The sequence below is a fragment of the Leptosomus discolor genome, chromosome 4, assembly GCF_034619465.1.
Source record: "Leptosomus discolor isolate bLepDis1 chromosome 4, bLepDis1.hap2, whole genome shotgun sequence".
Classification (NCBI taxonomy): Eukaryota; Metazoa; Chordata; class Aves; order Leptosomiformes; family Leptosomidae; genus Leptosomus; species Leptosomus discolor.
This window is the reverse complement of record NC_141394.1, coordinates 70,121,222-70,148,741: the sequence shown is the minus strand read 5'-3', so window position 1 is coordinate 70,148,741 and position 27,520 is coordinate 70,121,222. Positions and strand designations below refer to the sequence as shown.

At 38.2% G+C, this 27,520-nt stretch overlaps 1 protein-coding gene across 4 annotated transcripts in view; it reads left to right on the top strand.

Moving 5' to 3' along the window:
- The window catches only part of PPP2R2C (protein phosphatase 2 regulatory subunit Bgamma), a 196,698-nt gene that overhangs the window by 130,628 nt on the left and 38,550 nt on the right, over positions 1-27,520 (top strand). For 3 of the 4 annotated variants that reach the window (XM_086463711.1, XM_086463714.1, XM_086463713.1), the window contains 4 exons: positions 6,585-6,682; positions 7,301-7,466; positions 11,540-11,652; positions 13,289-13,466. In XM_086463711.1, coding sequence (XP_086319837.1) covers positions 6,585-6,682; positions 7,301-7,466; positions 11,540-11,652; positions 13,289-13,466 — 555 coding nt within the window. Of the gene's footprint in view, positions 1-4,159; positions 4,170-6,584; positions 6,683-7,300; positions 7,467-11,539; positions 11,653-13,288; positions 13,467-27,520 lie in introns of those variants that run through there. The other variant, XM_086463712.1, reaches the window with a different exon arrangement.

The window sequence follows — 27,520 nt, the reverse complement described above, 5'->3', positions numbered from 1 at the left end:
GGAAGGTGCTTTCTTTGGTTCCTGAGCATGTAGGGATGTGTATAGGACCTATGAAACTCAGTGTATCGTGATGGTGTCATGATCAGCCAAGGCTTATGCAGGCCAGCAAGTTGTGAATATGTAGCACTTCTAAAATCCAAAAGTTGGAGATTAAAGATGGAAAAAAGGGGAAGATTTATTCAGTGCTTGCCAGGAGTTGAGGTTAGGAAATTTGTGACTTCCATTTTTTTTGTTTTTACTATTATTTACTACCGTGCCCAGCTGGAGTGTTCTTGTTTCAAGCAGCTTTCAAGAGCTGATCAGCATTTGACCCTGTGGTTTTGGATTTCACAGCAAGAAGAGGTTGTTATACTCAGGAAGAAAGGTGATATTTAGCCTGATAAACTCCCTTGTTCTTGCTTGACAGGATTAAATGGGGCTGTTTGGATTTTGCCCTTGATATATTTGTCCTTGATAGCAATGAAGCCAGGCAAAATGTCAGTTAAGAAAACAACTACATGAAGCGTAGTGGACACACATCTCTGGATTTCATTCTGTTATTGATTGATCACCTTGTTTATTGATCCCTGAGGTACTTACATTATTAGTATCTATGTTAAAAGTTTGCTGTGGCCAAAATCAGCTTCCTGTTGTGTTTTGTATTGCCCGTACATCTAACATGGAGCAAACATGATTTTGCAGCACACACTCTATCAGGTTTTAAAGCCATAGTAAATGAGAAAAAAAGCAAAGTGAAAGATTTGCCAGAGTGACACATGCCAGGGGCAAAGGGACAGATAGATCCTTCATTTTGAACTCCTTTTTATCTTCTACCATGGCATTTCCTTGTGCTCTCTTAGGCTTTCTCAAGCTCTTGTGTGTGCTTCTGCTCTCTCAGGTACGCTCTTTTGTGCCCTTTCTCATGCTCTTGCTCTTGTTGACATGTCCGCATGCTCTTTCTCCATCCTTGCACTCTCTTTTTCTCTTATCTGTCCTTCTCGTATGGCTACCCAACGGTGTACTGACTGGTATCCTGTGTTGTTTTGGTGACTTGCAGAGGTGATCAGGTAGTTTTGTGTGAAGGTCAACAAAATGCCTTGTGGACCAGAGAGTGGAGTTGGCTTTCTGGTGTGTTGGCTTTTAGTGTTAAGTTTCTGACCCAGCCAAGGCGGACAGTGTGATGTGTGAGATTTTGCGTTGTGTTTACTTGTATATTGAAGCATGGTTTCTGGTGTCATACAATCCCTTGATCCAAGATGGTGAATAACAGTCCTGTGAACCAGAATGAATGCATGTTACAGAGTCTGCTGCTTCAAGTAGGAAATTTTTCTATTGTCAAGGATCTCTCTGCCAGCTATTTCAGAAAAGAAGGATTCATCTGACCCTCATACCTTTGAGGTTTTGCATAGCTTGTTTTCTAGCTGCTTGAGGAAGCCTTGAAACCTTTGAAATGTCAGCTTAAAAACGAAGGTATCAGGCTTTTTCTTTCCATCCATTTTTTTTCTTTCTTTTTTTTTTTTTTTTTTTTTTGTCCCAGTCTAAACTACGTTCTGACAACACAGCTCACTGTAATGGCCTTCCCTTCACACGAGATACTGTAATACTGATCCTCTTTTATCTACCATTTGTCCTTTTGTTTTATGGCTCTCTTTGTTGCAAGCTTCTTTGTTGTTTCTTCCAGATTATGCTCCTCGGGGACTTTTGTATCAGTATGACTGAATGTTGCTTGCAGACATGCCAGATTGTGCTGTGATCTTATTGGATTTCACAAACCAAGGTTAGGCCAGGTCAGAACTTGGTTGAAATAATGTAGACTACAAGATTGCCTGCTAGCCACTGGGAACACGCTCACCAAAAACCTGACCTAGCTGCTGATTCAGTCAGCTCAGGCCGACAGTGTTGCTGTGCTGCTTGTGGATGATGTGATATAAAGGAGAAGTTCTGACCTGTTCTGACTGGTAGGATTTCACAGCATTTTTTGAGAAAAGAACTGATGTTAATTCCAGTGTTCTGGCCTGTTCCAAATCCTTTAATTCTCTATCAGAATTACACTGTAATTCAACAGAATATTATATTCTTTGATTTTCTTTTCCCTGTACCATTGTGTGATGTTTGCCCTCAAAACTAGCTACTGCTGTCCAAAAAACTGCATTTCTGTGCTGTGTGAAATACTTTTGAAATTTTCTTTGCTTTCCTGATTTCTGAAGCAAAATAAAGCATGCCAGGGCCTTCAAATGAAAGGTAAAAGTTATTAATAAAAGTAATAGTTGAGCTTTTCTTAGGGTTGCTTGAGGTTTCTGACCAAAAGATTGTATGAAGATGAGTATGTTCAGATTTTGCTTCACTGAGTGCATACTAAGTGGAAAATGGCATCCAATTATGCTAGAGTGCCCCAAAATGATGCAAAGATTTGTTATATAGGTAAAGCTTTTCTAGTTATTGTGACAGTATTTGGACCTGTTTGTGTTGTATAGAGGAATAAGCTATTAAAATCCTTAAAATAAACCTCTAAGAGGCTAGAAAGTGGACACTGAAATGTATGTGATGGTATGAAATAAAGTCTAGAATTAATTTGGGCTACGTATACCAACCTTTGTTTCATTCCACCCCACAGTGAGCCTGAGGGAGGGCTGCTGGAGGGTTCATTTGCCTGCATCCATGCTGGAACAATACTCAATGAAGTTGAGTGAAGAGCAGTACAGTCAGCTGGAGATATCTTGATGTGCACAGATGTACATTAATAGACTTAGATCTATTAGAAAAGCGGAATACAACTAGCTAAGCAGCAGCTGTTGGGTACAACATAGTAATTAAGCATATTTAAAGAGTGTAAATTATGAAGCTGCAGAGGAATTAGTTAATGAGGTACAAAAGGGCAGAGGTGACTAAGAGTCAAGGAATGAAATACTTCAGCTTGGATCAGGAAAAACTTCCTGTCAGTTTAAGCTATGGAGTAATGTGATGCCTTTCTGTGAATATGTAAACGTAGCCTGGGGAATGAATTCTGCAATGCATTGTACCTGCTGGAACAGTTTGCTGTGGCAGGATGTGGAACAGATGGCCAGGTGTTTACCCCCCTGGAGTATTTTAATCTTTTGAAGGTTTTTGGTTTGCTTTTCTCAGTCAGCATCTGTATTTTGAGTGTCCAGGTTGTGCTCTTTGAATGAAACTGTTGAGCATCGTAACTTTTAAATCCAAGTTTATATACATTTCTGCATAGACAAAATGGGGAGTTCGAAAATGGAGTGAGAAGATGAATATTGGATAAAAGTTAGGACTTGCAGTCTGATTGGAAACATTTGCCTTTTGGCATTGAGGTTACCCGTAATTGTTCTTAAAAGGTAAATTATCTCTGTCTCTGATAATCCTAATTGTTAGTGCAAAGCTTGGTGCTGCCAGTAGAGATATGGAAGGTGTCGTGCAGAAGAGGGCTGGAAGGAGTCTTTCATCTCTGCCATCCCTTGCCAAGGGCTTACTGTACATGCAAATTCATCAGCTCTTCCATTGTGGAGCATTTCTGTATCCTGGAGAGGGTGAAATCTGGTAGTTAATTGCTCTGTACGCTCAGGGCGCCATTCTCCAATGGAAGAATCTGCAGGATGGAACCATGGTGGCTGATGTTGCTACCAGCGTTAATAAATGTGTAGGGGAATGTTCTGCAGAACGGTATGAAGAGCTTTGTTGATTGATTCTATTCCTACCTCCTCTGTCTTAGGAAGAGCCAGCCTGGCTAATCTTTTTTATAAAAACAGCATGACTAATGTTTGCCTGCTGAACAGATACACTGGATAGGATTTTTTTTTTTTTTTTGCTGTTGTTTTCAGCTGTTATTTACAGGATCAATAAAAGTGATTTTCCAATTCAAGGGTAATTTTTTACCAACAAGCTGCATAGCCTCTAAGGTTGGAATACTGGATCTGCTCTTTTTCAGAACAAGTTAATTTAAAAATGATAGGTAGTTTCCAGTTCAGAATTAGTTTTTCTACCAGAAAGGAGGGATGCATCTGGAAGAAACAGCTTGCAAGGGAGAGAATTTTGCCTCAGAACAACATCATTACACACTGCCCACAGATACTTAACACACTGCCCACAGATACTTGAGGTTTTAGCTGCTTTGCTTTAAACAGTAATCACTTAACTGCACACAATATTTTAATGACAAATGGAATATACTAACAAAATGCAGAGCTGTTTTGTTATAACCCTGGTTCAGTTACTATTGAAGTCTGTGCAAATACTCCTGTGGACTTTACTGGGCATTACCTGATGCCATCTGTAAAATGCAATACAGTATTTTGTGACCATTGTGACCATAGAGAAGAGTATTTCATACCATCGTGGAAGTATTCCAGGCCAATAGCAAGTGTGTTCACACATGTAAGTTCAGATGCTGTTCATTCCTTTTGCACAGTTATATTATCTGATTCTTTTCTGACCTGTTGAGAAAATCACATATACATTACCCATGCGCATGCATACACACACACATATTGATTAGATATTACATTCCTCCCCTCTGCATTTACCCTTCTCCCCCATTGCACGCTTAAGATAGGAGACTCTATTCTAAAAGGACTGTCAGTATAAGACTTCTGCAGTTTTGCCTGTATGGTTGGGGTAGGATACAGCTTTAAATGAGTAAAATCATGCAGGTATCATTTTATATGCAGGAGCCCACATCTACCATCACTATGAATTTTGCAGGATAACAACAAAAAAGCCAAGAAATGTTCTTCAACTGGAAGCACTACAAATGAACTTTACATGTCAGAAAAGTTGATTACATTTTTAGATTTAAAAAATGACATTTTGGAGATCAAACTCAACCGTCCCAAGCCCCAGAGTATCACCAACCATAAGCAGGGTCTCTTTACTCTTCCTGAGTTCTTAGAAGATTAGGGCTTTTTGAGTTATTACATATAAAATACACAGTCTGTGGAAGTCCTCATAAAAATAAAATGCCATTAACTTTGAGAAGCTTTGGGTTCAGACCCAAAATATTGTAAGTCATCGTGTTCCATTTTTCTCAAAGTCTACAAGTCCATACATTTTATTCAGCAAAAAAGAAAATGACATACATCCTTTATGATTCCCCCTTACTCTTTTATATATGTAGTGCATGGAGGGAAAAGAGAGGAAGGGTGGGTTTGTTGGTTTTTTTAGATGAAACAATTTGATGATCAAGATTTCTTAAAACAAAACCAAAACCATGATATTTTTCTTTACCATGATTAGGGTAAAGTTTTCCTTTTTCTAGATGGTGAACTCTTTAGAATGTAAGAATCTGGCTTTTAGATAGCTGTGTTGCTGGTGAGAGCTACTGGCAATAGAAGCTTTCTAACACTCAACTGATAGTTTATTAAAAGAATAATAGGAGCAGATGTTTTCAATTCATAGAATGTATCAAGTAAATGGTACATCCACTTGTTATTTCAATTCCTTTGAATTTTAGTGAACTCATTTGGGGCTAGGTTTTCAAAAGAGCTTATCCCACTGTCACCTCATTGTTCTCAGTATAAACTGATGGATGATGAACGTGTTTGAAAACCGCAGCTTTTTATGCCTAAAGGGGAGCTGCTAACTACTGATGCTTCTAAAAATCTGGCCCATGTTTCTGATGAGTGAATACTGATCATTATAGAGGATTCATACATGCAATCTCTGAGTAATACCCTGCATTTGTCTGTGATTGTATATATGATGGCTTCTTAATTTACTATTGCGCTAGGCATTTTAATTTAAATTATGCTAATAGTGTAGGATTAACTGTGGATTATGATTCTAGCATTTACTGTCATACAAACAGAAGAACCAGTTATTTTGCTCCTACAGTCTTCCTCCGTTCTCATCCTGATGTACAGTAATTTGTACACAAGACTGGCCTCAGGTTTTGATGAGGTTTCTCATTTAAGCTGATGCAATTGCTTAGGGAAAGGGAGTTGTTGAAAATTAGAAAAAGAAGAGACTGGGATCTTTTTATCTTCTGATGACACATTTTTATGGTGCTGAAATGATTTACCAAAAAGGGTGATTTGAATGAGCTCTTGCTGGCATTGCACAGTGAGCAGTTCTGGTTTTGCCTTCATTCCTCTGTGGCAGGACAGGCTACCTGCACTTTGCTTTTGCACTCTTGGCGCAAACATATATTTGAGAAAAATAGTGCTAGGGGGTTATATTAAAACCCTCATAAAGGGTGAAGAATAAATAATACATGCAACAGGACTGAGATGTTATATTGGTCCTTGCTGGAGAAAATAGCAGGAGGCCAATAGTGTTCCTATCTCCAGTACTGAAAAAAGCTTTGTAGCAGCCTGAGATTGCTCTTCTTGAAGCAGAACCTCTCCGGAGATCTCCTCCACTCTCAAACTGCAGATGTGCTGGAAACATAAATTTGCCTTGTTATGTTTGCACTTGTTTCATTGTGTAGCAACCTCAGATTGTAATGGCATGCAGCCTGTTTGCATTGGTGACTTGCTGTTGAGTTCATCTGTATTCCTTCAGATCCTTTATTTGTTGCATTTTTTTGTGGAGTGCTTGATATTTCTAATGGCTTTATGTTGTAGTAGCAGTCTAAAATTCGCATTTTTTTCTCTTTTTCCCTCCAGCTGATATTATTTCTACAGTTGAGTTCAACCACACTGGAGAACTGCTGGCTACTGGTGACAAGGGGGGTCGGGTTGTTATATTCCAAAGGGAACCTGAGGTATGTGAGTTACCACTGTAGTCCTCAATAGCTTGCTAAAACCTGGCCTTATTTTTAATACGTTAATTGGATCTAACTAACAAACTTGCTTATAATCTCAAGATTCAGTAAAACAAGAGTGCCATCTCTTTGGAGAGGAAGTGAAAGAGGGTAAGGATCTTTTACTTGGAAGTTTGATGTCCCAAACAAAAGTGTTCAAAACTCCAAAATTCTAAGCTAGGAAAAAAAAAAAAAAAAAAAAGTTTTTGTTTTACTTCTGCATTGTTTTAATAGCTTTTGCAGGTTTGATGGAAACATTCAATTTAAAACAGTGGCTTCGCTGTGATACCTCTATGTTTCACTTTTAAATTCAGTCCATCTGCAGTATCTTTTGTAGAAAGCTTTCCTGAGTAATTGACATTTCTTCTAAAATTCTACCTTTTATTAAACATTGCTTCAATACTTACAGGAAATTTCATTCCTGTAGAACCAAATCTGCCAATATCATGTTTTAAATGAGAAATTAAATTAAATTTTCAATATTTTTATATTTCTAAGGCTGCTTATACACCTTTCCCAAGAGATAGAAATATATTGCTATCATAAACCACATGGTTTTGTTGTTCTTATTCTCCATAGAGTAAAAATGAGCCTTACAATCAGGGGGAGTACAATGTTTACAGCACTTTCCAGAGCCATGAACCTGAATTTGATTATTTGAAGAGCTTGGAGATAGAAGAAAAAATAAACAAGATCAAGTGGTTACCACAGCAAAATGCAGCTCACTCACTTTTATCAACAAATGGTAAGATAGATGAGAGTATATAGGACATATCAGCATTTTCCTTTTGTGCATTTTAGTGCTGACTGTATGTATTTGTTCGTTTTAAGCTACTGTTTGAGTAATTTCCTCTTTCAGAGTTTACCAAGACTGTCATACTGACTTGGATATCTGTTATTTATGTATTTTATCCATAGTCACAGGGTTTTTCCTGATGACTGTCCACAGACATTTAAAGACCTATCCATTGCAAATAACATGCCGTGCTATCCTGAAATAAATTTTGTGACAAAGGCATCACCTTACTCAGCAGCTGTGTTTCACTGGGGATTTAGAATTTTGTTTTCTGTATTTGTCATAAGTTTTATTGTTTTGTAGATGCATAAAAGAATGTAGGTAAGAGGGGTGAATTTAATTTTCTTTTCATTCATTACTGTCAGAATGATTTATTTAAGTTCTAAAGAGTTACACAAATCTTTGGAAGGCAGTAGAAATAATAATAGGATATTGATACTGACTCATCTTTCTAACATGCTTAAGGCCTGTTGATTAAAAGAAAAGCAGTATTATTGCTAAGAGGGGACATGCAGATGTGACATAGGGGAAAGAAACTGACTGGAGCCTAACAGGCACAGGTGTCAGTTAGGAAATGTTTGGACAGCCACAACCTCTTTTACTGCTGGTGATGCATGAGACAAAAATATCTGATTTTAAGTCTTAGATCTCATTGTTATCAGAAAAGAATTTTTCTTGTAGAAGTTTGAGCATAATTGGGAATTGCTGATAGAAAAATAGCGTAATCTCACCTTTGGGAATTGATGCTTTAGGGCAAAGTAATTACTTCTAGTTAAAATTTATAGCAATAAATAATACTTACATTAATTCACAGTAGATAGCAAATTATTTTATGTTTTGTAGTCTGTTTTCCTTAAAGTTGTGTTTTGACTTTTTGGGGGCACTGTCGCAATATTTGAAAAGAAACATATCTGTTATAGCTAGGTGATTTATGCTAATTTAATGATTAGTCAGCTAATTAGAAGTTTGGGAGTTCACTTCTGCACTTCTTCCGTGGTCAAAACGTCGCTTCTACTTCAGATAACTTTAAATAAGAATGGCTTCTTCCAAGTGCATGGTACAAAAGCAGATTTTTAAGAGTAAACCTCTCTCTTTGCATTTTCAAGTCTGTTTTTGGAAGCACTGAAGAATACAGCTGAGTCCTCAGATACGCTGCTTTTACACTTGGCCTAGTAGAACTTTGTATCGGTTTTCTGGTTGATATGGGAGGGGAGAAAGGAAGAAGTAATCAGTCTTAGTGCTGCTATGGGTTAAGCCAGTTGCAGCCAACGCTGAGCAAGCCTAGCACCTGGCAAAATACTTTGGCCTCTGTTTTTCTCCCTTCTCAATTCTGGAGCATCCCAGCAGACCGCTTTATGGTGAGGAGAACAGAAGTAGTGCCACTGGCATAGCCTTTGGATTTTGGCTTTGAATTACGAAACATTTCTGCATGCCAAGGAGGATTCCTAGCTTCCTGGCACATCAGAGTTCAAGTCTGAAGATTTGCCTCCTGGCAAACTCTTAAAGGACTAGTTTTAACTTTAGGATACAGAAGGCCCATGTCGAATTCCTTGCTGTCTCACAGATTACCTGTGAGAAGTCATTGAGAATGTATATCCATTCCATGCCTATAAAAAGGGATAATAGTATTTTCCCTAACTTATAGAGAATGAAGGCATTACTCATCACACATGCTCGTATTGGGCAGGTTGTAGAAACATCTTGAGCACTGGCTTATATTTACTATTTTCTGAGCCTGATATTTTAATGCAGTTTTTGATGTTTTGCTCTCTTCAGGAACTAAAACACAGTTTTGATCAGAAAAATGAGAACTGTGAAACAGCATCCTTTCTTTCTGCAGACATAGGTGGACAGTGACCATTGAATTTGCTGTAAGGAACATCCCTCTGTTAGGGAACATGGGGGGAGAGTCCATCTAAATCTCACCCTTGATAGATGAGACTTGACAGGTCTGCACCTGCCCAAACCTGCTTCTGTCCTTCTAAGGAGGACTTTTGTCTGAGGCTGTTTCTGCACAGATCACCTCTCTCAGAGGATGTCTTGGTTCCTTACCACTTCACGCGTTACCAACAAGTCATCAGCTAAGTTTTGATTGCAGTGTCTTAATTAATGGAGGCAGAAGGAAACCACCAAGGCTTTCGAATGCCACTGTGGATTTGCAGTGCTTGCAGTTAGCAAATTTCTGTTTTGCGCTGTAAACCGAACTGATTTTGTAGTATAATAATAAATTATTAGGATTCATTGGGTAGATCAGAATTTGGCCTATACAGATCTTTTCATCTGAGGATTTCAGACTGCTTACCAGACATTAATTAATATAAACTTCACAACACCCTTGAGACCGAGTGAATACTGAAACTCACAGAGATGTTTGTATGTTTTGCAAAATATAAGCATGCTTAGAATTTCTGGGGAGTGTTTAAAGTCCAGAGGCAGATGAAGGAGAAGAAATCCAACACATGTGATACCCTTACTCACTAATAAAATAGTTTTCATGCAGGAAAGAGATAGGTTTATCAATAGCAGTCAAGTCCCACAATGGAAATTTGTTCCTGTTTTTTCTTATAATTCCTTTTACAATTACTGTATTTATAAATTTTGGAATAGATAAGCAGAAATGCACTATTTACATGTAATAAAAATCCCGTGTGCCTGACATGGGCTATATATATTTTAGTAATTAATTAACATGACTGATTCAAATGAAATATATTGAATATTTAAATAGAGCTTTTTAGTTGCACATTGAACTAGCCTCTTGTTCTTTAGTTTGAGCAATTGTAATATTTTTTTGCTAATTTTAGCATATCAATATTGTTAGGAGATCCATAATAGTAGAAACACTCAGAGTAGCGGAGGGATTGATTCTGAAATAAAAAAAGGTCAAGGTTAAAGTTGCTGTAGAAATGCAAAGCGATTCATGTATTCATATATCCTGCCTTTAAAATTGGTTGTACTAGCATTTGAAAGAAGTATTTGGATCAGCCACACTGGGGAAAGAATTATGCTCTGCTGTGTACTTGGGGAAAGAGGGGTAAAGGAAGAAAGTGGGACGAAATCAGAAAATATGCAGGAACTGAGGTTAATGAAAGCTGTGGTGGCAGCTGAAGTGCAGAAGCTTTGGAAAGGCTTTGGCTGCTCCATCAACAGATGAGTGAAACAACTGTTAGAAGCTCGGGGACAGATTTTTTTGCAGGAGAAGAGCTGGCATTGATTTTTCAGCCTAGGGAGTGTTAGGGTTGGCAGGTTGGGTGGACAATCAATGTTAGGGAAATCTGCAGCTTCAGATACTTCAAAAGCAAGGACAAACTCCATCTGAAATGTTTAAACTTCTAGTTGTTTGCTTCAGAGGCTCTTTACTAAGCAAGAGGCATCCTAATTCTATCATCATATGCTTCACCCATCATGAAAAAGGGAGAGTTTAGATTTAATTCCATTCCATGTAAGATTAATATATTTTTCTCCCCCTTCTCTTTCTTACTCTTACAACACAATTCTCTCAGGTTTTTTTTCTCAGTTGTTTCTCAGCTGCTTTCCCTTAGGAGCCTTTCATTTGCTGGAGCTCCTGATGTTACACCAATACACCACTGCCTATTCCCGCAATGGGCCAGGCTGGTATCATTGGTCTGTCTGTCTACTCCATGCTCTTCTTGTGCTGTTTATAAGTAACCTAGCAAACTTTAATAGCAAGATTATTGCCTTGCAAACTCAAATTGTCAAACTGAACTTCAGCAGTAAGCATTGAGCGGTTTTGGTCTGTTCCATCTGCAAAGTGCCATGTTGGATACAAGAGCAGCATGAGCTCTACGTTTCCTGTCAGCTGCCAGGAACCTCTGACTCAGTTTGAAGGTATGGGATGTGCTTTATGAGTATTTTTTCTGTTGGCAACAATTTCTGGAGTGACCCAGACTGCTTCAGCACAGGACCAAGGTGTAGAAACTTCTTTAAGGAATATGTTGTGAAAGATGGGTAACCACATTCATAATTCCTATGCTGACAGTTGTTTGTCTTTTCTTTTAAAGATAAAACAATCAAGTTATGGAAGATTACTGAAAGAGATAAGAGACCAGAGGGGTACAACTTAAAAGATGAAGAAGGAAAACTAAAAGATCTTTCCACGGTGACATCACTGCAGGTAAGCTGCTGTCTTTGTCCAAAATCCAGTTGTTTCTGTATGAAGAAGGTAGTCATGGGTGCTAGTTCAGTAAAAGATTTAAAAATGTACCTAATGCTAAGCATATATATGATTATTCTCATTGAAATTTTAACTGACGGATAACAGTCTTGTTTTTCAAGTCACATTATGATTTAGTGACCAACACAAATATGTTCAGAAAGTTTATATCGGTTTTATTCTTCCTGATAAAATTCTCTCAGCGTGACTTAACGTGGTTTCACACTGGATCCTTGAGCCTGGTGTGCTGGAAGCATTCTACTTGTAATTAATATTAAACAGTGTTCTTCTCTCATTCAGAGCAACTGAGTTAAAGACAGTACACCAAATTTGAGTCTCATCTTTATTTCAGTAGTATAAAAGAGTTATCTCCGATCTGAAGAGTGGGATTTGCAGTGGTGTGTGTTCCAGTGAACGTGAGGTTCTGCATTGCTGAACAAATGCAGTCATGGACCTCATATAAGCGAGTATGATAACGTAACAGATTTTTGCTCTCAGACTTTAATGGCTGAATTCACTCCAGGGGTTTTGGCAAAGGAAGTCGCTAAATGTTAGGACTGGAAGGCTATGTTGTATAAGCACTATTTATTATTGAAAACAAGCCAATATTGTCTAAGGTGAAAGAGGCCTCCAAAATGTAAAGATGACTACATGAATGGAATATTTATCTATTCTGTGTGATTAGGCAAGCAAAACCATTCCAGATTGCTTATAGTCTGAGAATTCAAAGGCTGAGCGAATCGTGGCTTTGTTCCTTTAGTGGCAACCTAAACTGAAAGCTTTAACTTCTCTGTGATCCTCTTTAAACTGTCTTGTGGATTGATGTATGAGCGATTGTTTCTGATTCACTTTCAACAATATCAAATAGTCCCAATCATGGACTTACAGCTTTACAGTGTTTAATGCTTTACCAATATGGAATAAATTGACAGTGTCTAGTTATTGAAGCATGACACTGAAGTGACACACAGGAAAATAATGAGGGTGCTATGATGAGTGATAGTTTGTGGTCTTGGCTTTTCAGGAGTATGTGTGTATGTGCAGTATGTCAATACACATATTGGCTTTGTTTTCCAAGACTGTTTATTATGTTTTGCTGAGGTTATAGCCTTTTCACCACTTGACTTTTTTGAGAGACATCGAGTAGTAAAAGAAATACTGTAAATTATTCACAACTAACAGTGAACTCTTTAGCAAAAGTAAAATACTGGAACTTCACTGCTTGTCAGAGCTAGTCTCTCCTGCATATATGGGACAGTAGCTCCTGTTGTGGGACTGGCCTGTTCTGTGGCAGCTGCCAGTGCCTCCTTTCCTACAGTGCAGTCTTTCCAGTGCCTCCCTTTCCACAGTCCAGGCTTTCCATCACTCTGCCTGGCTCTCCATGGCTCTTCTCTCTTTCCCTTCCTCCTTGGCAGGGGTGGCCTTGCCCAGCAATTCATCCATGGGGAAATTCAGCTTGCATGCGCAGTCAAGAAGTTTTGTAAGGTCACAGTCTTTGAATGCTTGCTCTCCATTGAAACTCCCACCATCCAAGCAAAAAAATTATTTTAAATCTTACTCCCTTTCTGGTTTGTGGTTTGTTTTTTTTTTTTGGCAGGTGCCTGTATTGAAGCCTATGGATTTGATGGTAGAAGTCACTCCCCGGAGAATCTTTGCTAATGGTCACACCTATCATGTCAACTCAATATCTGTCAACAGTGACTGTGAGACATACATGTCAGCAGATGATCTCAGGATTAACCTCTGGCATTTAGCAATCACAGATAGGAGCTTCAGTATCCTTTATTGTGGTTCCTTGCTCAGTGTTGATAATATTAGTGGGGCTTAGGAGAGCTGTTTTAAAATATTTTTCTGCAGATTTAAAAATATACCTGTACTTATCAGAATTCCTGCAGTATTTGTAACAGAAAATACTCAGATATCAGACAGCTAAGAGGTTGCAAAAATCAGAGAGTTTTATATGAAAAGTAAGACTCTTGGAGTTGGTTAATGACAAATAGGAAACGGATGCCAGCTGAATGGTAACTATCCACCTGACTAGAATACTCTGTACTGCTATTTCCTGATGACATTTCACGCTGAGCTACTCCACCTTGTTTTGCTGAAAGGTCAGTCCTCATCCTAGCCATACCCTTGTTCTCCATCATCCTGCTTCCCAGAACCCTAATGCCTGAGATGTGCACAGTTTGGGGGTAAGGCTCAGCTGCTTTGAATGAGTTGTTTTGTCTGTGATTAATGCAGTCATTGCTGTATCAGTGCTGGCGTCATCCTGAAAGCTGTGTTGTGGAATCACTCCAGTCATCTGTGAGGCTGCCCTTTGCACTGCGACAGGGTGGCTTGGAGGAAGAGCAAAAGAAAATGTAGCCAAGAAAAGTGATTCTCTGTGTTTTGCAGAACATAAAGGAACCAGTAAGAAGGGAAATAGGTTATCGGGCTATCTCAGAACATTGTGTTCATTTGGTGTTTTCTTTTTAAGTATTTCAAAAGGAGGTAGAAGAATATTTCTCTCTGGATTTCTATGAGGGACTATTAGATGTCAAAGTGAAGTTGTCCTACTGGGGGGCAAGTTCCTAAAAGCCCCAATGAGATGGGGTGTTCTCCCTGTCTCTGGTGATTATTTGTATTTCTTCCTTCATAGGCCAGATCATCTGTGGAGCTTAACCCATGCTTTGTTAATGCCGTAGGGAACGTTTTCATTAAATCAAACAACTCAGAATGTCCCTAAAAAACTTCCTTTGTGGGATGAAGTCACAGGTGCCTTTACCCTGGTGATTGTAGGGAAAATCTCGATTTGTTTCCAAACTCATATTCTTTTCTCTCTTTCACCTGTCTAGATTAAGCAAGCTAAATGGTGTGCCTGCTTTAATGACTGTTTATATAGGACCAGTTTGTATGTGGTTCTCCAAAGTCCAGCTCTGTCTGCTTTCAATATCCAAGCAATTGTACTTCCATTCTTTAGTAAGAGAGAACAGAGTGGGAAAATGGTTTGCCAGCACAACTATATGGAGTAGCAGCATGGCTCTTGACGGTGTCCGTCTCGCTGTAGCTTCACCCTCCAGTCTTGTCTCTGTCCTGGACACTTTTATACATGGCTACTGTGTGTTCTTCTCTACTGTGCATCCTCCTCTTTCTTCTAAAGTAGAGCAGTGAGTCAGGCCAAGCGCAGCAATCTCTGTATGTGTGTGTGTGATAAACAGATCACGTTGCAGAATACTTGTACAAGATAAGTCTTTGCTTTTGGCAATCCCTTTTATTGTGATAAAAGCTGTTTAATAAACTATGGACTGCCAAGAGAAATGTTTCTGACAAGTTTTTAAAAACCCAAATAAATAGATATTCTAGTTCATGAGGACAACATGAGTTTTTATTGTCATTTGCCATGTTAAGAGCTTACTGACAGAAATATAAGCCCCGAATGAATTTTTAAGCCCCAAATGTGTGTAAATCCCTGAAAAGAAAAGGCTTACTTGTGGGACTGTTGATACAATCAGAACAAAAGTATTGTGAATATGGTAGTGTAAAATAATTCTTAGCATTTATACAGAGATTTTTACCTTCACATCCTTTATATACATTGATCAATTTATCCTTACAAAAGATTAAGAAGCTGGTAGCTAGATTAATTTGTCTATTATTTTGTGGATGAGGAAATTAAGGCAGAAAATTTAAAGAAATTGCTTATGAAAGCTATAAATTTCATAGCCCTGATTTAATAACGTTTCAGTTGCCCTTTGAATGAAGACCCTTGTATGCAGGCGTCAGAAGCACTTGGCCTCCAATGATGTTTCAAATTCTAGCAATATACTAGGAAAGAGCTGAAAAACAGACTTAGTCTTAGGATCATAACTACTACCATACGTCTTGATGGAACAGCATGAGTAGCAAAATTATTTGAGATTGAATAATTTTTTAGGATGTTATTGCTTCTACTCCTGGATGTTCAACTGCTTCATTCGGTGACAGCTGCATGGACTGTGTTTCAAGCATTAGCACACTCCAGTCGTTGAATATTTACTCATAAATGTTTTAGACTTTATGATTGAATCATTGATTTAACTCTTAAAACAAGATACAATTTATAGTAGCACGCTCACTTTCTGACTATGTTCTAAGAGTGATAATGGGGGGGAAATTAAGAGTGTGTTTCTGAGTTTTAGGATAGGAAACTTTTCCTGTATCTGAGACAGTGGCTTTGGGATACTTATGTGGATGATTTTGGGATAACTGAATTTCTGTCCTGGTTTGGGATATAGATACTGCTGCGTCTTTTTTAGATACACATGAACGACTGTGATGAGAGAGTTTAGGCAGTGATAGGAGAGAGCACTAGGTAAAGGGATGATCAATGCTAGGGGCAAACTGTTCTTCCTAAGATGGCCATGGTGGCAGCAGATAGGCTTCTGTGGCTGGATACTAGTATGTGTTCAAGAGAGCAGACTGAGTTAAATAGGCTGTATCCACTGCTGTTTCAGACAATATAAGCTGTATTTGTACTCAGTTGTTCAAACCAGATCATCAGGCAGGTTACTTTTGCTTAATTCTTTGATAAACAAAAAAGTTGAGATAGGTGTTCCAAAAGTAGGTGAGATAGTTACAGAAATACTGCTCATATTGGGGAATTAACTGGGAGAACATGGTAACTGGAAGAAAAGGATGAGTTAAGTTAAACTTACATCAGGCTTTCTGCAGGTATCTTTTTGTCCGTATAGAGCCCTGTAAGTCCTTGTAAAACTGCAGGGGCATGTTTTCCGCTAGACTTCAACATCTGTCCCATAAAACCCAGTTACATAAAACCCAGTTACCCAGTTACTGCAAAAACCCAGTTACATAAAACTCTCCTGGAAGTTGGTGAGCTTCTGGTAAAGACGTTGGGTGTGCCAGTTGCAATTAGGACTAGACTTATTAAGATGAAAAAATTCTGCCAAGCAGTTTAAATTATAAATGAATGTTGCTGAGCTTGATGCTTTCTACAACACAGTTAGTGGGACTGGCAGGAGAAGGCTCAGGCAGTTTTAAAAATGCTTGCTTCACATCTTTTTGCTAGATGCAAAATGGAAATGAAGCATCTTGCTGTTTTACATGCAAGGCTTGATTCCTTGAAATACATGTTTAAAACAATAAATAGAAAACATTTTGGTTTGAAGTGATCTGGCGGTGACGTGTATTTCTCAGAGGCAGCACTGCTACATATAATGAACTACAATCTGTTTACCCAAGAGGTTGGTTGTGACAATGACACAAACGGCAAATACAGTGGTAGAGTTTCTGGACATTCAGCTCATGTTTGAACATCTTTACAAATTTCATGGGAAACACTGAAGAAAGAATGGATCAGTGGCAGTATGCTAGGGTATTTTTCAAGTAAAGTACTTTGTCTTGTAGAATTTTACTTGAGAGCAGTGCTTTACAACCATTATTTTAGCAGTTTTACAAATTACTGAGAATTGTTAATTTCTTTGAAAATGAAAAGACAAAGCAATGCAGATCTTAAGTTAATTATCTTTCTGTCTCCTTTGGAAAAGGTTTTAAATCAGCTTTGCAGAATTTGACCGGAATATTTGCCTTAGGTAAAGCCTTAGGCAAATAAAATACAATTAGTGGTTTTCTGGTTTGCTTTTCTATTAGCATAAACACTAACTGGGGTAAAAAGCAGACAAGTGAGTTTTATGCTATGGCTGTGTAAATTTTCATGAGGAATATACAAGACTGCTTTACATTGCTTCCCACTTGCAAGCAGATTTGCTCAGTATCATTTGGGCAGGGGGAAGCAAGGGAGAGGAGGAGGTGAGAGAACAGGAAGGGGGAAGGTCAGCTGGTAAATAGTTGCAGATATGAGGCTATTCTTTGCTAAACGTTTAATGTGTTTGGTTGTGTTGCGGAGAACGAGAGTCAGTGTCCTTAATTATAGATTATATTCTTCACTGGAAAAGATGTGAGGTGCAGATTGCTGTGTTTGTTCTTGGTCGGTCTGAAAAGGCTAAGCAGTGTTGCCCATAGCTTAAGCCTTTAGATAAGTCATCTTGGGTGTAGTGAATGAGAAAACAGGACTGCTGAAAGCACACTGATAAAGCTTACCTCACATCAGCGGCAATCTTTGGACTATCTATCTGTGCTAAATATTCTTTATGAGAATGTATTTGGATTGCTCACAGAACTATGTAGCTCATAGCACTTGAACTCCCTTCATTTCCTGGTAGCACGCTATTTCGCTCTAGAGGCTGTCATGGCATTGCTATGGAAACAACATCATCGTTTCCAGCATGCACTCATCTTGAGACTCATCTTGACTAAAATACTCATTTCTCAGTCAGATCAATATAGTTCAGGGTTATCCTGTTTTAATAAAAAATTCCTTCTTCTGTGTCCCAAAAGGGTTAAGCTAATTAGCAAATCACCATAGGGTTTTCTTATAATCTAATGTATTCCAGTATTTGAAGTATATCATGGATAGTCAGATCGTTAGGCACTGTATCTTGGGGAAATTAATTTACTTAAGAACTAAACAACAACAAAAAAGAAAAGAAATAGAAAACCGAAAACAACATGGTACATTGATGGAGACCAAGTCTGTGGCAGCCCATGTTGCACCTGAATATAGTGCGTATATAGGGCATATATAGTGCTCTGGGAGCAGCCTCCAGGCTGGGGAAGATAGCTAGCCTTACCAAATTCCGGTTACCTGCCTCAGTGCTAAGCATTTGAATGCTAGACTGAAAGCAAATCCGCAGTATTCTTTTGGCATTTGTGGAGGTGTAAGCTGGCAAGTTTGTGCCCTTGAGTGAGATAAGGTTGTTTCTATAAAAATTCCTCAGCCAGGATGACTGTGCACAAGCTGTGTGCACAAAGATGCATTTTCTCCACTCTTGAAAAAATGCCTTTACTGTGTGAGAACCTGCTGCCACCCCCACCCGCAGCACTGTTTTCCTCAAACATAGACCTTCTGTTTGGGGAGATGGCAGACATTCTCTCTCTTCTTTTGAGGTCTGTGTAATACATTTTAGCACTTCCTATTCTATCAAGAAAGATTCTGTCAATCTGTATCATGTATTTAAAAGGTATATATTATACCATAGAGTCATATTCTAGCTGGGTTGCTACTAGCAACACTGGAGTAGCTTTTCCTCAAATTTGTGTTCTTCTTTTATTCTTCACCTCCCAGAGTCTCTCCTTCTCCCACATGCATTGTCTCTGTCTGCCTCTCCATTTAAAGGAGAATAAAGATGTCTGCAAAGCTAAAATCAGGTCTGTAAATTAGAAGTAGAGGATTGCAGAGGTACTATGTACCCTATTTTCATGGTTTGACGAGCTCTTCTACAGTGTAACTATTGAGAAATGGTTGCTTTGCTTTTTTAATTAAAACACTTCTACATGAACAACCGAGGGGAAAAAAGCTATTTTCGTCTATTCTGGATTGATGTAAGGCACTCCAGTCTCCACTTTTTTTCAGCAGGAGAATACTGGCCTTCTAGTAAAACTAAGAGTTGACAGTAGTATAAACAGAGATTTTGACACCTAATTCACATCTGAGTACTGTCTTGATAAGTGTTGATTGTACTCTGAGCTAAACTAGAAATGCTGACTAAGGGTTCCAGTGCCCTGTCTTGCAAAGCCATGAGGAAGAACAGTATGTAGAGGAAAAAGGATAAAAAATAAAAAAGAAGAAATTCTATTGCATTAAACTTGTGAATACGTGAAGTGATACACCAAGTATCAATACTTAACTGTTAGGTTCTTTGCTGCATTGCTATTTTTCGTCTGCTGATAATTCCATTGTAAACTGGTCATGATAGAGATCTTTGTATAACTGGAGTGCTTGACATACTTTAACACAATGAAATACTTTGCAATAAAAATAATTGTAATAAAATTTTGACATTAGTCTTAGCCCTACTTTATGATCAATTAAAGAGACTATTAGAGCTAAATAGGTTTGCTGGAATTTCAACAGAGAATCTAAATGCCTGGTGAGATCCCACTTCCCATTACTTCCACCCATACTCTAATTCTGCGTTAGATAAAGTGGCAAACTGTTCAAGAGAGAGAAATCCTGCAAAAAAAACCCAAACTAACAGAGATGACGAAATGGTAGGAAAATGGTTTTGTTTTGGAAAGATACAAGTCAGTGTGTCTTTGCTCTATAAAGATCTGTTAACGGCCAGAATGCGATGGGATGGAATTTCAGTGAGCACCAACAGAGGCTTTTTGCTAGGGATCACTTGCATTAATGGACAGAGAAAAGTAATTTAGTGTATTTAAAAAATACGTATGCCAATTCTAACCTTGCAGAACGTAATCGGAAGCAAAAACTTTGTTGTGCGCTGAAATGAATCTTTACATTGCCAATGCGTAACATTTAGTCATTTGATGATGAATTTAGGAAAAGGGTTCTAATATCTAAGCCTGTTTATCTCTCCCAAGAATTTTCCCTTTAAGTTACTCTTATCTTAAGCAATGGAAGAGTTTTTTATTTAAGAAATGTCTATACTAGGTGGAAATTTATGCTTATCAACTTAGCGATGATTAGTGATTAATTTCAGGTTGGTTTTAAGTGATCTGATTTTTGAAGCTCTGCAAAGTGGCAGTTTCCATTGACTTTGCCTGTTAACTTTTGAGTCTGAGATCTTTCATCTTAGAGTATTTGTGCATTAAAAATAAATTATTTTGAAATTACCTATACAAATGTGTATACCAAATCACCCAGTAACTTGAGAATCATTTACACTGGTGTTGTTCGGTATTTTTTTGCTAAGATATAATTAATAGCTTGGCAGCAGGTACTGTAGTTCTGATATAGTTCTTATTACTAGTGCTGAATATTTCTGTGTCAGCAAAGCACCATATGTGTGAATGGCAGCAGATTGTAAGTCATTTACCATGGCTCAGGAATAGGAACAAGCTCCAGCATAAAGCTTATGAAGTGCTGCTGTTGGGACGGCAAGAAAGTGCTGTCCTGTATACATATGATGGTGCTTAAGGAGACTTAAGAGAATTCTTGAAATTGTGAAAAATAGTCAGTCATTTCTGGCAAGATTCTTTGCATTATCAAATGTCCCAGAAAACTAGAGGATAAAGTTCTGTTTTGTAGGGAGACTTGAGATGTCTTTCATATCTGACTAGAGTTTTCCTGCTTTTTCTGTACCGACTTAAAGCTTAACAAATACATCAAGTTTATAAATAGTTGCCTGGGTTGAGCTCTTTCACATAGTATTTTGGAGCTTTTTCAATTGGTAGTGTGGACCTGGAAAAGCAAGTATGCCTATACTATTTGATCTGACTTACAGTAGTTATTGAAGAGGAAAGAAGGATGTTCTGCTACTGTCAAGGCGAAGTGCATGTATGTTATTTCTTGTCTAAAGTGCTGACCCACCGAAATTCTGATATTCTACTTTTCTTTTCCTCTTGGTGGGCTTATTCAGAAATAAATCCTCGATTGCATGAACATAAAAAACACTTTGTGTTTCTTCAGTCATTGGGATAGCTTCCTTATTGTGCTAAGAAATTCACAAATAATGGTATCAGAAATAAACCCCACTGGAAATCAAGATGCAGATTTGTAGTCAGGAGGGTTTAGAATAGCTTCAATTTCAAAATACCAAGTTTATGCATCATCGTAGGAGATCCAAAAACTAGGAAGGTGACTGAATCTTTGTTAGCCAATGTAAAAGTTAAAGTAAATTTAAATTTACGTCGACCTCCATAAAGCCTTTGACACTGTTTCCCATGGAATTCTGGTGAAGAAACTGGCTGCTCATGGCTTGGATGAGCATATGCTGTGCTGGGTAAAACACTGGCTGGACAGCCAGGCCCAGAGAGTGGTGATCAGTGGAGTTGAATCCAGCTGGCAGCCAGTCACCAGTGGTGATCCACAGGGGTCAGTACTGAGGCCACTTCTGTTTGACGTATTTATCAATGATCTTGACGAAGGGATAGAATGTACCCTTAGTAAGTTTGCAGACGATGCCAAGTTAGGTGGGAGTGTTGATCTGCTGGAGGGTAGGGAGGCTCTACAGAGGGACTTGGACAGGCTGGATCAATGGGCCGAGGCCAATTGTATGAGCTTCAACAAGGCCAAGTGCCAGATCCCACACTTGGGTCACAACAACCCCAGGCAGCGCTACAGGCTTGGGGATGAGTGGCTGGAAAGCTGCCCGGCAGAAAAGGACCTGGGGGTGCTGGTCGACAGCCGGCTGAACATGAGCCAGCAGTGTGCCCAGGTGGCCAAGAAGGCAAGCAGCCTCCTGGCCTGTATCAGAAATAGTGTGGCCAGCAGGAGCAGGGAGGTGATCATGCCCCTGTACTCAGCATGGGTTAGACCACCCCTTGAATGCTGGGTGCAGTTTTGGACCCCTCACTGCAAGAAGGACATTGAGGTGCTGGAGCGTGTCCAGAGAAGGGCAACGAAGCTGGTGAAGGCCTAGAGAATAAATCTTATGAAGAGCAGCTCAGGAAACTGGGGCTATTTAGTCTTAAGAAAAGGAGGCTGAGGGGAGACTTTATTGCTCTCTACAACTACCTGAGAGGACATTGTAGGGAGGTAGATGCTGGTCTCTTCTTGCAGGTAATTAATGATAGAACAAGAGACTTAAGCTGCACAGGGTAGGTTTAGGCTAGAAATTAGGAAGCATCTTTTCACTCAAAGGGTTGTAGACATTGGAATAGGCTGCCCAGGGAGGTGGTTGAGTCACCATCCCTTAAAGTGTTTAAAGGTCATTTAGATGTGGTGCTTGGAGATATGGTTTGGGGTGTACTTGGTAGAGTAGGGTTGGTGGTTAGACTTGGTGATCTCAAAGGTCTTTTCCAACCTGAATGATTCTATGATTCTATGAATATTTTTTGAGACAAAAAAGACATAGTGAATTGCATTTTGGCTTCTTTTGTGTTTTTTTTCATGCCTCAATTTGCATTTACTTTATGTGATGTTTGTAGCATTAAACTTCAATCTGTGATGGTTTAAACAAAATACAGTAACCACTTTATTTATATTAAAATATTAACTACATACTACACCTTACCTATGTGTACAAGCAAAGCTAGGCAGAGTTCCAGTGTCAAAGTTGTGTATGTGCTGTAAAAGGAATATACATTAGTGTATATTAAGCTGGAGAAAGACAGCTCTTAACAGAATGAAACACAATCATCATTTTAATGGAGCTGTTAAGCAGTATTACTAGATATCAATGATCAAGTAAAACCTGATTTTTCTTTAAACTGTTTTAGATTCTGTAGGGGTCCACCCTAATTGGATATGTAGTACTAGATAAATAATAATTAAGAAGAATATAAAAGGAGGAAAGAATTCTCTGACTGCTAGACTGGGGACCACGCTGGCTCCACGTGTAATTAAACAATGCATCAGGCGCCTGTTCTTTGTAACCACTGTAGTCAGACGTGGCATAACATAAAGAAGTTTAAGCTTTAAACAAAATATCTCATGTGACCACCAGAATAAGGATTTTAGAAATGTGCTAGCTGGGAAAGTCCTTGATGTGTGTTTTTGCTGCCTGTTAGGAAGAATACAGTAGGGGTTCTTTTATTAAAATCACACAAGAAATATTTTTAGTGTCAATTGAAGAATAAATTAGTAAATAGGTAAGTATGTGTAACTTAAGTTGTCATCTTCTTTGAACTGTATAGAATCCCAATAGTAAACAGAGCCTTTCATGAACTCTCAATGGACTCATTTGTAAGAAAAATTCTATGTCCCTACTGCAAAGTGCCAAGAGAGAACTGCATTTCTAGGATCACCTAAATGACTTTGTCTTGTAGACACTAACATAGATGCAGCTTCTACAACAAGCATTGAATTAGTTCTTCTGCTTCTCTTGAGGTAAAACTGTGTCCAGTTTGGACACAACATTATTTCTGATGTGGTCATGTATTGTAGAGTATCTTAACTGAGTACGTTTTTTAAGCTTTCCAGAGTGGGAACAGTTGTGTGTTTTTTATGTTATGTTGTGCAAATTGCAGTCTTTAACTGCTGTAATTCAAATAATAGACAATAATTATAGCAGTAAGGCTGTGTGAGCAGGGAGTATAACGACCTCAAGAATGATTTGTTTTCAAGAAATACAGAGAAGTCTCTGCATCTTTTAGGAGACTTTAAGTCCAGATTCAGGGATCTCTGAAAACCATGAATAAATTTGCAAAAGTGGTCTTTCAAGACTTCTGTTTGGTTTTGTTTCTTGCCAGAGGATACTTTATGATCCTTGTCAGAAACAATTGCTTTTTAACTATTCTCATCACCTTAAATTGACTCCTATAGCAGGAATTTGACTATTATCTAGTCAGAGAGAACTGGATGACAGAGCATGTCTGATAGCCAGAGGAGCGATATCAGAGCTAGTTAAACAGTATTTTAGCATTGAATTACTGTCTGAGACCCTCCTGCCAAACAGCTGAAATGCACATTGCAGCAAAAGCAAACAATACGTGGCTGAAGCGTCAGATACCAGTGTCTTCAGGGCATGAGGTAGTGCTATGGAAATATTCCCTGTCTAGCTGTCTTCCAAAAATAAATAAATTGGAAGAGTTGAGCCTGGCTGTGAAAAACTAATTATAGCGGAGGCCTTTGCATTCTTGGCAAAGGCCAGTCTCTTCCTTTTTCTGTAGTTGCTTTTAAAGAAGTTAATTTAAGGTGATTTGAGCATAGCTATAGCCTTGGGATAATTACTGCAGTGCAGATTTATTGTTTAATAAAAATATTAATTTGTTAATCAGAATACATAATTTTCTTACTTATCACTCCTGTCCATACACAACTTGAATGAATAAGTATGTGATTATGTTATCCTTTTAATGGATTTCTTTATCTAACCCTCTGTCTTCTCTAGTGCAGTTGTCCCCAAATAGAGACCCATACCTATTATTTTGTTCCTGCAGAGGTACGGGAAAACATAGCCTGAGGCATTAAAATGCTCTGGGTTTTTAAAACTGTATAGTGAATTGCGAAAAGGAAAAAGAAAATTGACTGGAGTTGCAGCAAATGATAAAGAACAGCGTGAAATCCTGAGCCCATAAAAGCCGTTTCAGAACTCTTTAATAGTACATTAAAGAACACAACTGGGATTTCACTGTATTCATGTGTTTGTAGAGTGATCTAGGCAATGCAACTGTAGAAGGTACTTTGAATTTTACAATACTTGCAAAGATGACTTTTCACAGATCTCCACAGAGCCAATTGCTTTCCAATTTAATTGGGACTGTAGTAAACAAGTTACTATTTTGTACCAGGAATGCGCTTTAAAATATCATTATCTCAAGCTTTCTCAAGTTTATTGCTATCAAAGAGAGAAAGAGTTGAAGTAGAGCAGAAATGAGCTGAAATGAATGTTAGCATCACCAGCCAGATTTCCTTTTTCACCCTAGTTTATTCCATTAGAATTTTAAGGTTTTACCCAGAATCTGAGAGCCTTAGCAGAGAGGGTCTTGGGAAATACAGCAAGGAATATTAAATTACAGATAAAGGGTCACATCATGGAGCTGATACTCAGCTAAGTAGCACTCATAGTGCTATTAGTGTAATGTGGCTGCAGTCAATGAAGTTATTCCTGTGGAAATGGGTACCAGGATTCAGTCCCAGATTTATTGTTTTACTAATTTTATTTCTTCACTTGATGAGTTTTAATCAGTGTGGTGTCATTCTGGAAGCTTTTAAATTGCATGCTTCTGTTTCCCTCTGGATTAATTTCTCATTGAAGCATTTTAAAAATGAGCCATTCTCTATTGTCACAGGTGCAGGTGGTGTATCCAACTTGAAAAACATGTATTATGAATTTATTGAAAGTTAGACAAAAAAACCATTTACACAGTTCTAGGTACAATTATAGGAAAAGATAATGTATAAATAATTTAATCATCTCTGCCAGAGGGGAGAATTCTCTTAAATGAGTCTAATTATTCTCGTTCCCATGTGAGTTTGGACTTGAAATTAACCTTGCAAAGCACAATCTTTTGCAGAATATTAACATAAAAAAGAAGAAAATATAACTTGCGTTGCTCATTGGCTGAAATATTTTGGCTTGAAGAGTGTTCCGTACAAGAATTGAGATGCCACAAAAACATTCACACAGTCATCTCAGGTTTGTAAAGCTTGCAGTCTGTACCTCTGTATTCTGTTTGAGTCTTTGAAACCTGAGACCATGGAAGTGTTTCTCACTGTTAAAGTAGCCAGGGTACTTTGCCTTGATGTAGACATTTCTCTCTTTTCTATTGTCATAATACACACTGGCAAGGACTGCACTTCAGTAGTGCCATTGCATGTGAAATTGCAATGGTTAAGGGAGGTCACCTTTAGGGCCTTTGGAATAAAAATGCCCTTAAGTAAAAGCAATATTAACTTTAACAAACTGACAACATCAGAGTTAAGAATAAGTCTATTTTGACTGTTTTCATACTGTCTGCAAGCTATGTGACTTGTCTAGAATCAATGTTCTGAAAGCACATCAAGCAAGCAAACAGGCATACAGCTGTGAATATTGAACCCCTTCGCCTTGGACAATAATCTTGGTGTTTCAAACTCCTGGAATCTGTGTTTCTCTGCAGTGCCCAGAGACCAAGCTGATAGGCATTTTTGTAAATCCTTTCACATACATTAAGCAACTAGATAATAAATCCTGCCAAAAGGTTTAATCAGGTGTCTTATATAATTTAATATAGATGATTTGGAACATTTTCACCATGGAGTTTCTCATGAGAACTGAATCTGTTTGTCATTTTCATTTTCACATTTCTCAAGTTCAGAGCTTGGCAGTGCAAAGTTAGTTGCAGGCAGAAATATCAGTATAAGTTCTAAATGAAAGCCTTTATTAGTATTTTAAAGTACGTATTTTTCAGGGGCACTTATAGGTAGTGAAATTTTGCAAAAAAAGCCTGAATCCTTTGTGACTTCAGTTAAAATATGAAATTATTCTACTCTACTGGGGTACAAATAATGCTGTACCTCTGCAAGGTATATGGAAGAATAAATTGCATAGAGGGCAAGAAAAATCCCTACCAAAATGCTCTAAAGAGTCTATACCCTCCAGCTGGAAGTTCTGTGTCTGCCTTTTAATAGGCAGCTCTTCCTCAGCTGCATGGGATTTTAATAATTATCAAGAAGAAATTTCTTGCTGGTATTACCTGTTCATGCATAGGTTATTAATTTAAAAAAAAAAAAAAAAAGATGTTTTATCTCTTCTTTCTTGTCTTTCTTGTATATTATGTGGGAAACAATCCCTGGCTAATTTTAAGATGGAAAGTTTAGGAAGTCATATACGCTGTATTTCTCCATACCACCAGGGACTGGATTCATCAAACAAGTAGATGCCTCTCAGTTCTCTTTTAAATATCTCATTGATTTCAGGAAAGCAGGTTTGGGAATGATGAGATGGTACTGCTTTAGATAATAATTTGTCCTTGCCCTATTATGTTGAAGTTGCACTCTTGCTTTGGAACTCTTGCTAGTATATGATACGTGGTGCCACTTACCATACTACGTAAAAGAGTATTGCCTAAGAGAAGCCAAGCTAGGTGACTTAACAGGTCTCTTCTATTAATAATGTATATGTACCTGAGGCTCTCCTGGTATTTGTTATATTCCAAATGTAATGTTAAGCATCCCACAATAGTTTCAGACAAGTAATAATTAATTAATATGCAAATACATTGACTAAATATGACTTTGCAGCCTTTCAGTGATTGACTGCTGTACACAGAAAAATGCAGGTGTGCATTTATGAAGACAGCTCATCCTCTGTTGACTCATCCACTTAATTTTGCTCTCAGCTGTGTATATGCAGATAAAGATTTCTTTGCTCTTGAAAATTTGAATGTGCATATGGTTGTGGCTAAA